A 14,724-nucleotide genomic window follows, 5' to 3' on the forward strand; every position below is an offset into this window, starting at 1 on the left:
AATACAACAAATAACAGAACACTTTCTGGATTGCTATGCAGTGCACCACAACTCACCGTTTAATTCAACATTAATATCACATTTACACATATCTCAGTTATTGGACATCCATGATATACCCAATATCTAACATATGACATTGAACAAATTGATAATATACAAATACTGACGACGAGTCTCGATTAACGCGACGAGCTTCAAATATACGTGGCAACGAGCCCTACAAAAGGCAACAAGCCATAATCAGTGATAATAAAATATTATGAGCAACGAGCTGCTGTTTACATGCGACAGGCATCAGTTTCTCGGTGCGACAAGCCTCCATGTTTGTGACATTCTCAGGGCGACAAGCCTCCATCTTTTGCGACATACCTCGTGGGCGACAGGCCATCATGGTTAACACCGTTTACCGCACATACTGCAACTTAGAAACAATCATTAATAAAAGTAAAGTTTTCAGTGGCGCACTGCAAGCGAGAATGACCACTCTATACATGCTTAACCTTATATAGCCCCTTATAAGCGCCCTCTACTATTACACAACACCATGTTGTATTTTCCTACGGTAGGAGAAAGTAATTTCTTTCTTATTCGTACCTCAAACGAAAGAAATAATATTTCTCCTATATATCACCTTCCAATACAACAAATAACAGAACACTTTCTGGATTGCTATGCAGTGCACCACAACTCGAGATTCAAAGAACGGGCTGATAATATAAAATACTATAGTCCTAACGACATTGATACTGACAAACGATGTTCCACTGAATCCTTTACATATCCATCTTTTGCGTTCTCACTTTTCCATCTACCATGCCTCTTAAACATCCTGTCCGGGACACCATTGTTAGCTGCAGCTGTTGCACCGCCTGCACGCAAACTATGCAAACCATACTTTGATATATCTCTGACAAAGGGGGCAAAAGCTTCAATAAACTCTTCCCTCAAACGAGTATATGACATACTTGAATTTTGTTTTCTTAAGACGTAAGATGTCTTACACTTTGATAAGTTTCTGAAAAGATACTCTTGTGACTCATTATCAATACAAGCCGCTTCAACATATGTTTCTAACCAAGAAACCGGGCATAGCTTCCCTCTTGTTCTGCTTATTAATAACCAGGCACCATCTCGATACATATCAGTTTTCGATTTCTCAATAAACACTGTCATATAAGATTCGTAAAAAATAATATCACATCTCTTCAAATTGAGAAGCTCAGCAGATCTCAAAAAGCCGGCATAAGCAACTAAACTCATAGCAACAATGCGAATATCCTTCAAGCAATCGCTGTGTTGCTTAACATCAACCAATTTCTCTAAAATACCTACAGTAATTGGTTCTTTTTTACATTTGGGTTTCGAAAGCTTTCTCTTAGCAGCCTCAAGAACATTTCGAACAAGAGAATTATCTGTCGGACTTGGCAGTCCCAACAAATTATGCATATGGCGTATGCTATAAAACGCAGTCTGAACTGATGAAAACGAATCATTACGCTGAATTACAGCAACAAGATAAATAGCACAATGCAACGGCTGAACAGGCACGTCTACACATATGCTGTTTGAATTAGCCCATCTTTGCCACGCTTTAAATCCGTAATGGTACTTCCTGCTAGTAGAATCAGCTCGAGCACAATTCAACAAGTCCGGAATCTGGTCAGCTAGATCCCTGGCAGTTCCAGGCAACATCTCCAACTCAGAAACATAAGCACGAGTAAACACATCTGTAAACATAAACATCAAAATTGCATTTTCAACGCCAACATGTTAAAATGCAAATGCTCAATACCAAATATTCCCCCTTGACATCTACCTGGCACGTAAGCCTCTCTTTCTCTAGGTAGATAACAGAAATCCAACACTTGTGGTATGAAGATACCGTTAGGACACAATAATGGCCAGTAATTTGCAGAATACCACGCCGGAACTATCAAAGTACCTTTCGCTTTTGACCATTTCATGTGTTTCAACACTCTACTCACAAGGTACACAGGGGGAACTACCCAGTTATTTACACTATCCCAACTCTGTGTGAACGCATCGATGTATTCACACCCAGGATTCCAAAACCTTGAACAGAATCTGACAACTTTACAGTTGTAATGCGTAGCAAATCTATCGATGTCACATTTACCCCATTTTCGTTCGAGCTCATTGAAAATGTGGGTAGCTATACCCCAATCATCATAATCTACAATCCTACTGATATAATCTGCCTTCTGATTCTCTAATCTGGGTATCCATTGAATCTCCAGATGAATAGCATGTGACACACATAAATCAAATATCTCTAAAGCAATTTCCTGCAAATCTGCTTTCATACTTCCTTTAGACACTATGGATTCCACATTGCTGTTATCGGTAAACCATTTTACCCTCTGGGATGTTAGAAATCTGGATAAAGCATGTAATACACACTTAACCGCTGTTAATTCTCTCCAAGTAGAACTTTGTTCTGCCTCGTCACGTGACCATTGACCTTGAGCCCTCTGGTTTCCATATTGAACACAGTAACCACCATATCCCGAAGCACTTGCATCGCTATATACAACACGAGTCACACCTTGTGTTTCTGATAAAAAACATTGTGAATGCTTATGAATGTTACTTTTCCAAAACTCTAACTGGCGCAAACTAACTTCATTCAATCTGATACTTTCGTTCCATGATGATACATCTAATGTTTGTAAACTCATAGACCGAGTCATCAATTGACACACTGAGCCTGTAACCATTTTCATAGAAATAATTTGACCAATCACTGATGCAATATCTCTCACAGCAATCTTGCTTCGAACGCCTATGTCTAACAAACGATCTATCATTTTCAGAACTTTTTCCAATCTTCTGGCTGGAACTGTCAAAGACATACTTTTAGTTTCAATGATAAGGCCCAACCACTCAATGCATTGTTGAGGCTCCCACAAAGATTTTTCTACTTTCGGAACAAATCCATATTTGATTAAGTCATTCTTTATAGAACCACTTGTAGACATTGCACAATCTTTCGTTTTAGCAGACACAATTCCATCATCCAAAAATGTTACAACCTTATGACCTTGAAACCGCCAGTATTTAACCAACTGCCTTGTAACTTTCGTGAAAACATACGGGGCGGTTGTTAAGCCAAAAGGCAAAACTAGAAATTTGTAGAATATGCGATTCTCACCTTCTCCCCACGCAAATCCTAAAAAGTCAGTATGTGCAGGATACATGTCTATATGATGATAGGCAGAATGAATGTCAAATTTTGATAACCAATCTCCTTTTTCAATATACATCAAAGCTGATCTCCAGTCCTCATACTTCACTGAAGTTTTCCAAATATGTTTATTTATAATAGATAAGTCTAGAATAAGTCTTTTCCTCCCTGACGATTGTGTAGCGACTGATAGAGGGCTCACGATATGAGGTTTTACGGCACAAACATCTACGAGACCTTTATGTACTAAATCTTGAATGGCCGAATCAACAAATTCACTGTTTTTAATAGCAGATCTGTTATTTCTCTTATCCATCATTGGAGGAGTCGAGTAAAACGGAATCTTGTACCCGTTTTCAATAATGTCTAACACAAAATCTGTTGCTCCGATATACTTCCAAAAAGAAACATTCTCTTTAAGTCTATTCTTCACGCAGATCTCAGCCTGACCCTGCTCATACTCATAATAATCGGTTGTAAATCTAAATGTATCATTATTGAGTGAAGAAGATTCAAAACTACACTTAACTTTTGTCCCGGCTTCTTCGTGATGGACTTCACCTCGTTGATTGTTTGTCTGAGTTGAGCTTGGGCTGGGTCTGGCCGTTGGCGAGTGGACAATTTCGTCTCCAATGCGAGAAGTCACCGCAGTGAAAGCAGGCCCCTGTTGACCTCTGACCTCCACGGGCACGAAAAAGCTGAGAACCACCAACAGCAGACTGACCGTGCATGCTGTCGCTGACCGCTGTTGACGCTGGAATGGGTCGTGGTCCATACCTATATGGACGCGCACGTGCATTACGAGCGTTTTTGGCCTTGATTTTCTTGATGGCCTTGTTCTCGGCCCTCGTGATGCGACGGTCATCATCGGAGTCATCAGCCAATTCACGGGACACGTAGTTTCTCACGGTCTCCCAGCCTCCCTCGGACGAATCTGCAATCTTGATGTGTTTGTTTCTGTTCTCGACCCTGGCTATCTCATTCTTGACTAACTCAGTTACATAATCACTCTTACCGTACTGAATTCCAAATTCAATTTGTTTAAATGTCTCTAAAGTCTCTTCATTAAAAGAATATTGAATGCGATTTCCCTCGCGTGACCATACGTAATCTTTCTCTGCTTTCAGTTTCTGTAACTCCTTGTTTGTCTTTGAGAATTCTTCTCTTAAACCAGCAACTCTCAGTTCTAATCGTTCATCTATACTTTTCGCTATCTCTTCTTTAGATGAATTCAACTGTTTCAAAATGGCGTCTAACTTGTCGTTGATAGGTGTTTGGGCTTCCATAACAAAAGTAAAGTTTTCAGTGGCGCACTGCAAGCGAGAATGACCACTCTATACATGCTTAACCTTATATAGCCCCTTATAAGCGCCCTCTACTATTACACAACACCATGTTGTATTTTCCTACGGTAGGAGAAAGTAATTTCTTTCTTATTAGTACCTCAAACGAAAGAAATAATATATAATATCTGAAAAATACTATCGTGAAAGTGTATCCCGTGGATAAGCCGACCCCTTTCTACATAATCTTTTTTCTGGTCCTCAAAATTTGGCTTATACGCGGTCATATACGGTACAAACAGCACAGACAGACAGAGTTACCTCCTGCAATGGCAGAAGTAGTATGGTGCAACTTCCAAGTATGGCAGAACACGAGGATGTGCCTGCCATTAAACTATTACATTTTATAACCATCCCTTCATTTGAAACTGTTTTGTTCTTATTTTTTTGTTCCCACGTTTTTGTTTTTGAGTGATTTCCTCATTTTTTCCTATTTGTTGGCGTATCCTGATACCAGTGGTATTGTCGGTATCATGATACATATTGTATTACAAGATACCAGGCGATACTCAGCTCTTATGACTGGAATACTGTTCCTATCAATCAATCAACTAACATACTGGTTATGGTGAGGGGGATTTTGGGTCAGGGTTGTGCAAGTTTGGCCTAGAGTTGCTGTTCAGAGTTGTCTCCGTTATAAGAATGCCCAAATCTAAGATTCACCCAAATATGATTCTTCGTCAATCAGTATCATACCATACTTGGTCATGGGTTTCACCAAGGGGGTATCTTTCAAATCTCTGCTTTCCTTCCACATGAAACTGAGAAGCTGTGATATCACTGAAATACTGTTAACCAGCGCTGAACCTAACTCCCTCACTCACCCTTCTACTGAGTCACTCACTCACCCTCCCACTCAGTCACAAACTCACCCTTCCACTGAGTCACTCACTCACCCTTCCACTGTGTCACTCACTCACCCTTCCACTGAGTCACTCACTCACCCTCCCAATCAGTCACTCACTCACCCTTCCACTGAGTCACTCACTCACCCTCCCAATCAGTCACTCACTCACCCTTCCACTGAGTCACTCACTCTTGACAAAACCTTGAATCAGCTTTAATCAGCTCTGAAGCCCACTCACTCGCCCACTCACTCACTCACTCACCCACAAACCCACTCACTCACTCACTCACTCACTCACTCACCCACAAACTCACTCACTCACTCACTCATTCTTTTCAACTGAGCTGATCAATTGTGCCAAGCCTTGTGAAGAAACTGGCATTTGTAATTTTCAAGGCATGCTTGTTATTTGTATGGTTGATCTGATCCTGGTTTGATGTGACCTTTGTGGAAACCTGCACAGCTATGAACAATTTCCAGTTCCTACACCCAAGCCTCATCTATTATGTATGCTGTTATTCTCTGATTTCCTGTGTCAGACAACATCCTGTCACACAGATGCAGGCACAGTGACATGCTCTGTATGCATTTTTTTACAAATTTTTGTTTGTTTTGTTTAACACCACACTCAGCAATATTCCAGCTTTTCAATGGCGGTCTTTAAATAATCAATCCAGTGATTGACATCATGAGCATCAATCCACCCAATTGGGATCGATGACATGCTCCAACCATGTCAGCGAGCCTGACCCCCCGATCCCGTTAGTCGCTTCTTACAACAAGCATAGTCACCTTTTACGGCAAGCATGGGTTGCTGAGGACCTATTCTACCCCGGATCCTGAAGTCAATTTTAGGAGTCAAAATGGTTTATGACAAGCTCTTTGTGCGTCATGCTAGGAATTAGTGCTGTCATCTGCAGAGCTAGCTTGTTCAATCCAAACTTGGTTATTCAGTATACATCCATTTTTGATAGAGGCTTAAAGTGAAACAAAAAAGAAGTGGTTTTTCAATGTAGTTAATACGGGTATGATAGGCAATATTGCGTTTGTCATATCGATGAGTGTCTCCAAACATGTGATGTGCAAGTGATATCTCATGCTTCATGTCCCAGAATCTGATGATTTGTGGAAATTGAAGCATTGACATGCAAACAAAACCTTTTCCCATTCATAAGAAATGAAGATGAGAATACAAAAGGAAAATATCAAACCCCACTCTAAAGATTGGAATGTAGTGTTACAGACGTTTCTCGACAATCAACTTTCATCATGACCATCTCTACACAAGCACATGTATGGAAATGCAATAATATTTCCCCAATAACAAATCATACAATTCCATAGCAAAGTGCATCTATAAAATGCAAGCCTCGTGTATGTAATGTCTGTCTCTTGTTTCCAGTGACATCAGTTCAAAATGTCACAGATTTGTTTGGGGAATAATGTGTTTCAGAGGTCAAAGGTCATATCCAACCAATCAGAAGAAATATGACCTCAATGACCAGGTCAATAGCAACATGTACCGTGGTTGCAGACACCGTGAACCAATCTATTTGCTAATAAGCTAACATCCTGCATGGTCTTCCATTTGATTTTGATACAAGAACTGGCGGCAGATTGCTTCAGTGATTCACTTCAGTCATACTGAGAAATCTGCTTACTATCTTAATTGCGATCACTGAATGCCAATGGTCGCACTATCTGCGTATAAATCTGATATAGCTGATTCAATTGGTCATAAAGTTTGTTGATAACGGCAATTGGTGATCTTTTTCTTATCTGTCTATCATTACGCTAATGAAAAGAATGCCATGTTTTTTATGAGAAGGGTTGTGATTTCCATGCTTACTACTCAACTGTATTTCGTAAACTTGTTGAAGAACTGATTTTTTAGGAGTACTTTGAAAATTAAACTTTGAAATGAGGTATTGACTTCTTTCAAATGGATGGAGAAGTTGTACAAAAACACCTTCAAATTATTTTTTGAAAAGATTGTAAGTGTTCTTGATGTGTTCAGGAATGTGTCAGGTTGTTTTTTGGCAGTTGGTGAAAATGGTAAAGGGGGACTGTCTGCTCCAGGGTCTAAAGTCCTTAATTCGCTGTGCACAGGTGCTAGGATTGGGACGAGTCCAAATTTATTACCCGGGTACCCGACCCCCTATTACCCGACCCTACCTGGGTATCCAATGCAAGTCTCAAGAGTTGGGAACAACCGCAGCCCTGGCTAAAACTACTCAGGACCCACCCGACCCGAGTACCCGAGTTACCTGTCCCCAACAGTTGCATCCCTGAGATGTGCCCCAAACCAATGACTGTGGGTTCAAACCCCAAATTCAGCCTGATTATGTTTCTAGGTTTGGCAGGACCAACCTGTGCTCCTGGGTTACAACGAAGTGGTAAACGTCTGATACTTGCATACCACGTGGCTTTCCTCACACAAGAGGGGGCACGAGTGGCCCAGTCGTCTCAGGTGCTGTGGTTTGTGCATAGTTGCGTCCCTTGGGCACGCCAGAAACCTATGATTGTGGGTTCGAATCCCGGTTTGCCCCAACGTTAAACCCAACTTACACACTCACTCTTCCCACATGAAGCTGCTTTGCTGTGATAGATCTGGAATACTTTTCCTATCTCACAATCAATCAATCAATCAATCAATCAATCAATCAATCAATCAATCAATCAATCAATCAATCAATCAATCAATCAATCAATCAATCAACCAAAAGAAAAGAAAGATATAAAAAAATCATAGAACAGACAGAAAGGGCAGTGACTCTTTGTCAGCAGTTTAGCAACATTAGGTTCATCTGTGGGTCTGATTATGTTCATGTTTTGAGTACAACATGGTAGTAGATGTTCCTTGCATACATTCTTATATGCCTCTTTTCTCCCAGCAGCAAATGGGTACCCGGTAGGATGAGATGGTAACATGACTGTCAAACTTCCAGCACCAAAAAGACAGCTTGGGTTTTGACATCAGAATGTATTAGAACAAGGTGGCGCCATATGGCCATGCTATAGAGCATGGATAGTTTCGGTGTTACATGTTTTCAGTGCTTTTATGTATTTCAAGATGTCTGGAGATGAAAATGTGGGAGACAGTTGTCATGTTATTTAATTACACAAATATTATACATAGCCTACAGAACGCAACCTCAGGTCAAACATATCAGACATATTTATGAAGTACTTGTTCTCCTTCGTCATTACAACAGTCCCAAGTTTAGACCGAAGAATATTATATTTCTGAAAGTGATTAGTGAAGACCCAGGCCAGACATATCAGTTATGTTTACGATAGCCAGTATAACCTGAAAGATCCTTATTAATTGCTTCTCTTTTGTTGGTTCTTTTGACAATGGAAACTATGCAAACAACATTTCTCAATTTTGGAGTGTTTTTCGTGAGTTAGGAAAGTGATCTGTCACAGCTCTGATTACTTTTGCTATAAAAGTGAGAACTTGCTGCTGGCTGCTTCAACAAGATAGGGAAATACCCTGTCTTTATGGCCACTGTTTGGGGGGTCTGATTATCTTTGTCCAACATTTCAGCTGTTTTATCATAGTATTAATGTGATTTGGGGATAGGAGAAGACCTGACTTGATAAAATTTGTGATAAAAATCCCAAAATATCACCCTTGTAAGTGTGTAAATACCTGATAAAGGCAGTCAATCAGGTCTTTTTCACATGCAAAAAACACTTATAGTATGGAAGATAACAAAACTGATTAAGTTTTTCCATTGATTAAGTAACAAAATCCTTTATCTTAAACAGAAATTGTGCTGTGACATTACAAAAAGTTCGATAGGCATTCTATTATGTAATCAATCAGATAACACAAAGTCCAAAGAGTCAGACAGTATCTCATAGGAAGTAAAAAATGAAATAACCTCAATTGCATTTTCAGAAAAAAATAGATTTCTATTTTGTTTTTTTGTTGTTGTGATGTTATACTTGACTGAGGCTGTATATTTCTAGGTCATTTGGAGTCTTTGGTTCAAGATTTATTTCTGTAAGGATTTACACAGAGTGCAAATACATTGAAGTCATTGGTGACAACTACATATGTCAACAACAACAACTTCACAGACTGCTTGTTTAATCATTAACATCAAAAACTGATGACAATAATACGAAACAGTGACATCAGTCATTGCAATAATACAACACAAGCCCCACCCACTCTATTATCAACCAATCAGGAAACAGTAGGTGTGGCCCAGTTGTTTTTAGATTTATTGAAATATAAAGGATTGCTTGGTTAACCAATCAAATGCCAGGGAATCAGTTGCAATTTATGTGCTTATAATATTATTTTATTATTATTTTATGATTAACATGAATCAATGTTCATCTGACCTGTGAAGATCAGGGTTGGAATAGGTCGTCAGCATCCCATGCTTGTCGTACTAACGGGATCGGGCGGTCAGGCTCACGGAGTTGATTGATGCATGTCATCGAGTGGATCAATGCTTGTGATGTCAATCACTTGATTGTCTAGTCCAGCCTAGATTATTTTTACAGACTACCATCATAAAAATTGGAATGTTGCTGAGTACAGCATTAAGCAACAAACAAACAAACAATGTTCATTTCTACAGTTACTGATTCATTGAAATCTTTCTTTGGTGTCTATTGAAGCTATGAAAAACCGTGTGTGAAATACGCATCAGTCGGAAAGCGCACGTTAAATCTCCAAAGTAAGTAAGTAAGCTATGAAAAGTCTTTATTTTTAATGTAGACTAGCTTAAGTTGGGAGGTTTTGTTTGTTTGTGTGTTTGTTTGTTTGTTGTTTAACGCTGCATTCAGCAATATTCCAGCTATATGAAGGCGGTCTGTAAATAATCGAGTCTGGACCAGACAATCCAGTGACTGACACCATGAGCATCAATCCATGCAATTGGGATACGATGACATGCATCAGCATGCCTACATCAGACCACCTGTATATTCTGATATTTGCGGATGTGCACTTCAGTGATTCTCAATGCTGATTGGTCAGCTGAAGCCATATGATGTCACAGTGCTTCATAGTTGAGAAAAATATATAACTTCATCCATATCTCATGATGTCACAAATTGATGTCATGACATCATCTGAACAATGGCTGCACTCAGTGATGTTTATTAGTATGGTTGACGTTTCAAATGTTTTTCTTTATTTTCTCTCTTCAAATGTCCATGAGTAATATACAGAATAACCTATGTGGGACTTGCAACTTTCATTCACTGGAGACAGATAATCCATAATTCCTTGTAGGTGATTGGTTATTCTCTGAACAAAAAATGTTTTATGCATTTAGCTTATCCTGGATTTGGCCAGACTTACAGAACTAATGTGTCATACAAATGTCTGTGGTCAGTTTGTAGCGGCCATAAAATTTCAGAGTCCCATGATGGGATTCGAACCACAGACCTTCTGCTCTAAGGTTGGGCACCTTGTCCACGTGCGAAATTAATAATGTCCAATAATGTCACCAGGGTTGATTTGGCGTAAATTCTCCTGACAAAATCTCTTGAATTTTAAGTAATTCTTGTAAAACTACAAGAAAAAAGTTGTTTAAAAATGCATGTTTTCAAGTGAAGACTGAATTTATGTTTGTTTTAACTTTTGCAATGTTCTGGGTTGACAAACAAATATTCTGGTCCTAATTATAAAAAATATGATTAAGTGATATTTTTGTCAATTTAAATTGAAAGCAAATGGTCATGAGTCATGCGCTTTTGCTTTTGTCATGAAACAAGTGGTGATATTATGAAACAATTTCATGAAAAACCTAAGAAGAAACCCTTTGTTTCAATGGGAGAAAGCGATTGGACTATTTTTCGTTGATGTCATTGAAAGTTATTAGAAACAGAGTTTTTGGTAGGTGTTATTTTCAGACAGCAAGGATTTAGTTTTTCTCCGTCTTCAAAAACTATCAATCATGGGTATTAACTGCTTGTAGCATTTTGTTCACTCAGTCGAAAGTTTGATAATTATTCATATTTTGTCAGTTTACAATCCATGAATAACATGATAGTGTTATTATCCACCTGTCAAAATGCACTTTGCCTTAACATCAAATAATCATTAAAAAATAGAATTATTTCTTTGGTTGTCAGTGAAAAAAGGATAAATAATTCATTCTTTAGTCTTCATAATCTGATGCAGCCAAAACAGTACGGTAATCAAAGGTAATGAAATGCTGGCATTACTAGCTTCATCTCTGGAAGGGCTTGCATCAGCATTTCTATGAATATAAACGACTGATTTGTGCGACTGTTTTGGCCAAATGGAAATGATGCAGTCATGGCGAAGGCGCATCTGGGATACTGTAAAAACATGAGATTTGTTTCTGTAGAAACATTAATAGGGAATTGATGAAAGAGACATTGACGCCAAGAAGATTGTTTTTGTATGGAATCAATGAATTGGAAATATGATAAGTTGTAAAACTCTTTGAGAGACAGACTCACAGATGGAAGGGTTGAGCTTCATGGCTGGAGCAGATCAGAGGGAAGATTGGTGAGGTAGTTGAGTGGACTGATCAGTGGGCAGGTCGGTATGGCAGGTTGGTGGGGCAGGTCGGTGGTGCAGGTTTGTGGGGCAGGTCGGTGGGGCAGGTCGGTGGGGCGGGTCGGTGGGGCAGGTCGGTATGGCAGGGCAGGTCGGTGGGGCAGGTCGGTATGGCAGGTCGGTATGGCAGGTTGGTGGATAGATCGGTGGGGCAGGTTGGTGGGGTGGGGTGGGGCGGTGGGGCAGGTCGGTATGGCAGGTCAGGTCGGTGGGGCAGGTCGGTATGGCAGGTTGGTTGACAGATTGGTGGTGTGGGTTGATGGACAGATTGGTGGTGCAGGTTGGTGGACAGATTGGTGGGGCAGGTTGGTGGACAGATTGGTGGTGTGGGTTGATGGACAGATTGGTGGGGCAGGTTGGTGGACAGATTGGTGGTGTGGGTTGATGGACAGATTGGTGGGGCAGGTTGGTGGACAGATTGGTGGTGTGGGTTGATGGACAGATTGGTGGGGCAGGTTGGTGGACAGATTGGTGGGGCAGGTTGGTGGACAGATTGGTGGTGTGGGTTGATGGACAGATTGGTGGGGCAGGTTGGTGGACAGATTGGTGGGGCAGGTTGGTGGACAGATTGGTGGTGTGGGTTGATGGACAGATTGGTGGGGCAGGTTGGTGGACAGATTGGTGGGGCAGGTTGGTGGACAGATTGGTGGTGTGGGTTGATGGACAGATTGGTGGGGCAGGTTGGTGGACAGATTGGTGGTGTGGGTTGATGGACAGATTGGTGGGGCAGGTTGGTGGACAGATTGGTGGGGCAGGTTGGTGGACAGATTGGTGGTGTGGGTTGATGGACAGATTGGTGGGGCAGGTTGGTGGACAGATTGGTGGGGCAGGTTGGTTGACAGATTGGTGGTGTGGGTTGATGGACAGATTGGTGGGGCAGGTTGGTGGACAGATTGGTGGGGCAGGTTGGTGGACAGATTGGTGGTGTGGGTTGATGGACAGATTGGTGGGGCAGGTTGGTGGACAGATTGGTGGTGTGGGTTGATGGACAGATTGGTGGGGCAGGTTGGTGGACAGATTGGTGGGGCAGGTTGGTGGACAGATTGGTGGTGTGGGTTGATGGACAGATTGGTGGGGCAGGTTGGTGGACAGATTGGTGGGGCAGGTTGGTGGACAGATTGGTGGTGTGGGTTGATGGACAGATTGGTGGTGTGGGTTGATGGACAGATTGGTGGGGCAGGTTGGTGGACAGATTGGTGGTGTGGGTTGATGGACAGATTGGTGGGGCAGGTTGGTGGACAGATTGGTGGGGCAGGTTGGTGGACAGATTGGTGGGGCAGGTTGGTGGACAGATTGGTGGTGTGGGTTGATGGACAGATTGGTGGGGCAGGTTGGTGGACAGATTGGTGGTGTGGGTTGATGGACAGATTGGTGGGGCAGGTTGGTGGACAGATTGGTGGGGCAGGTTGGTGGACAGATTGGTGGTGTGGGTTGATGGACAGATTGGTGGGGCAGGTTGGTGGACAGATTGGTGGTGTGGGTTGATGGACAGATTGGTGGGGCAGGTTGGTGGACAGATTGGTGGGGCAGGTTGGAGGACAGATTGGTGGGGCAGGTTGGAGGACAGATTGGTGGGGCAGGTTGGAGGACAGATTGGTGGGGCAGGTTGGTGGACAGATTGGTGGGGCAGGTTGGTGGACAGATTGGTGGGGCAGGTTGGTGGACAGATTGGTGGGGCAGGTTGGTGGACAGATTGGTGGGGCAGGTTGGAGGACAGATTGGTGGGGCAGGTTGGTGGACAGATTGGTGGGGCAGGTTGGTGGACAGATTGGTGGGGCAGGTTGGTGGACAGATTGGTGGGGCAGGTTGGAGGACAGATTGGTGGGGCAGGTTGGTGGACAGATTGGTGGGGCAGGTTGGAGGACAGATTGGTGGGGCAGGTTGGTGGACAGGTTGGTGGGGCAGGTTGGTGGACAGATTGGTGGGGCAGGTTGGTGGACAGATCAATGGCGTAGATCAGTTGACAGATTTGTGGGGCAGATCAGCAGAACTAACGTAAACATCATTTCACTAGTCTTCAGTGTATTGGAGCCAGTCCTGCTTCAACAAGACAAAAATGTTTACTTTTTCTGTAAGTTTTATTTAGTTCCAATTTGTAGCAAAATAAGCATTGAGAAATGCCACCAGTCAAGGAATACCAACACTGGATATTTCCTTATTCTCAGCACAACAAGTTAGCCTCAGGTTTGCAGGCATGTTCCAGAAGTCTGCCCCAGGAGATTCCTGACCAGAAGAAGACCCCAACATCCATGCTGGTCATGAATGCAAACTAACATTGTTGTGTCCCGACTGGTTGTGGATAGATGCTCATGACATCAGTACCTGGTTTATCGTGCCAAGGCTTGTTGTTTTGACATACGGCTTGCTGAAAGAATTAATGATACCATCCATCTACCATGCTACTCAGAGAATGGTAGATACATTATGAAAATTCTGATGGCATCATGGAATATGATAAAGTTCTTATTTTAGGTTCTCATTAAGATTTCTCAAAGTGATAAACAAGGTATTTGAAATCTTTTGTGGACTATCTTGTGGTGAACGCACACACATGACATGGATGAGTGAACCAGTTAAAATATCAAATCATTGAATTACTACATTTTATTCATGATGCCGGAACTCCTTACAATCCTTTTTTAATTTGTGTTGAATGATTATTTTAATTGAGGAAGCCTGGAAATTAATATTATCTCAGTGTGATTGAGAAAATATTCCACTTCCATAGTTGATTATACCCAAGTGGATGTATTCATTTATAGTTTTC

General features: G+C 41.6%; 2 protein-coding genes across 7 annotated transcripts in view; one reads left to right on the plus strand and one right to left on the minus strand.

Annotated features, from left to right (window-relative positions):
* The window catches only part of LOC139471511 (agrin-like), a 463,139-nt gene that overhangs the window by 225,469 nt on the left and 222,946 nt on the right, over nt 1–14,724 (plus strand). The gene's annotated exons all lie outside the window — the stretch shown is intronic.
* On the minus strand, nt 425–1,695 carry LOC139471514 (integrase/recombinase xerD homolog). Its single transcript, XM_071253893.1, has one exon. It carries the CDS (start codon nt 1,693–1,695, stop codon nt 727–729), a length of 969 nt encoding a protein of 322 aa, XP_071109994.1. The 3' UTR covers nt 425–726.

The sequence above is a fragment of the Haliotis cracherodii genome, unplaced genomic scaffold, assembly GCF_022045235.1.
Source record: "Haliotis cracherodii isolate W230 unplaced genomic scaffold, xgHalCrac1.p SCAF_23, whole genome shotgun sequence".
Classification (NCBI taxonomy): Eukaryota; Metazoa; Mollusca; class Gastropoda; order Lepetellida; family Haliotidae; genus Haliotis; species Haliotis cracherodii.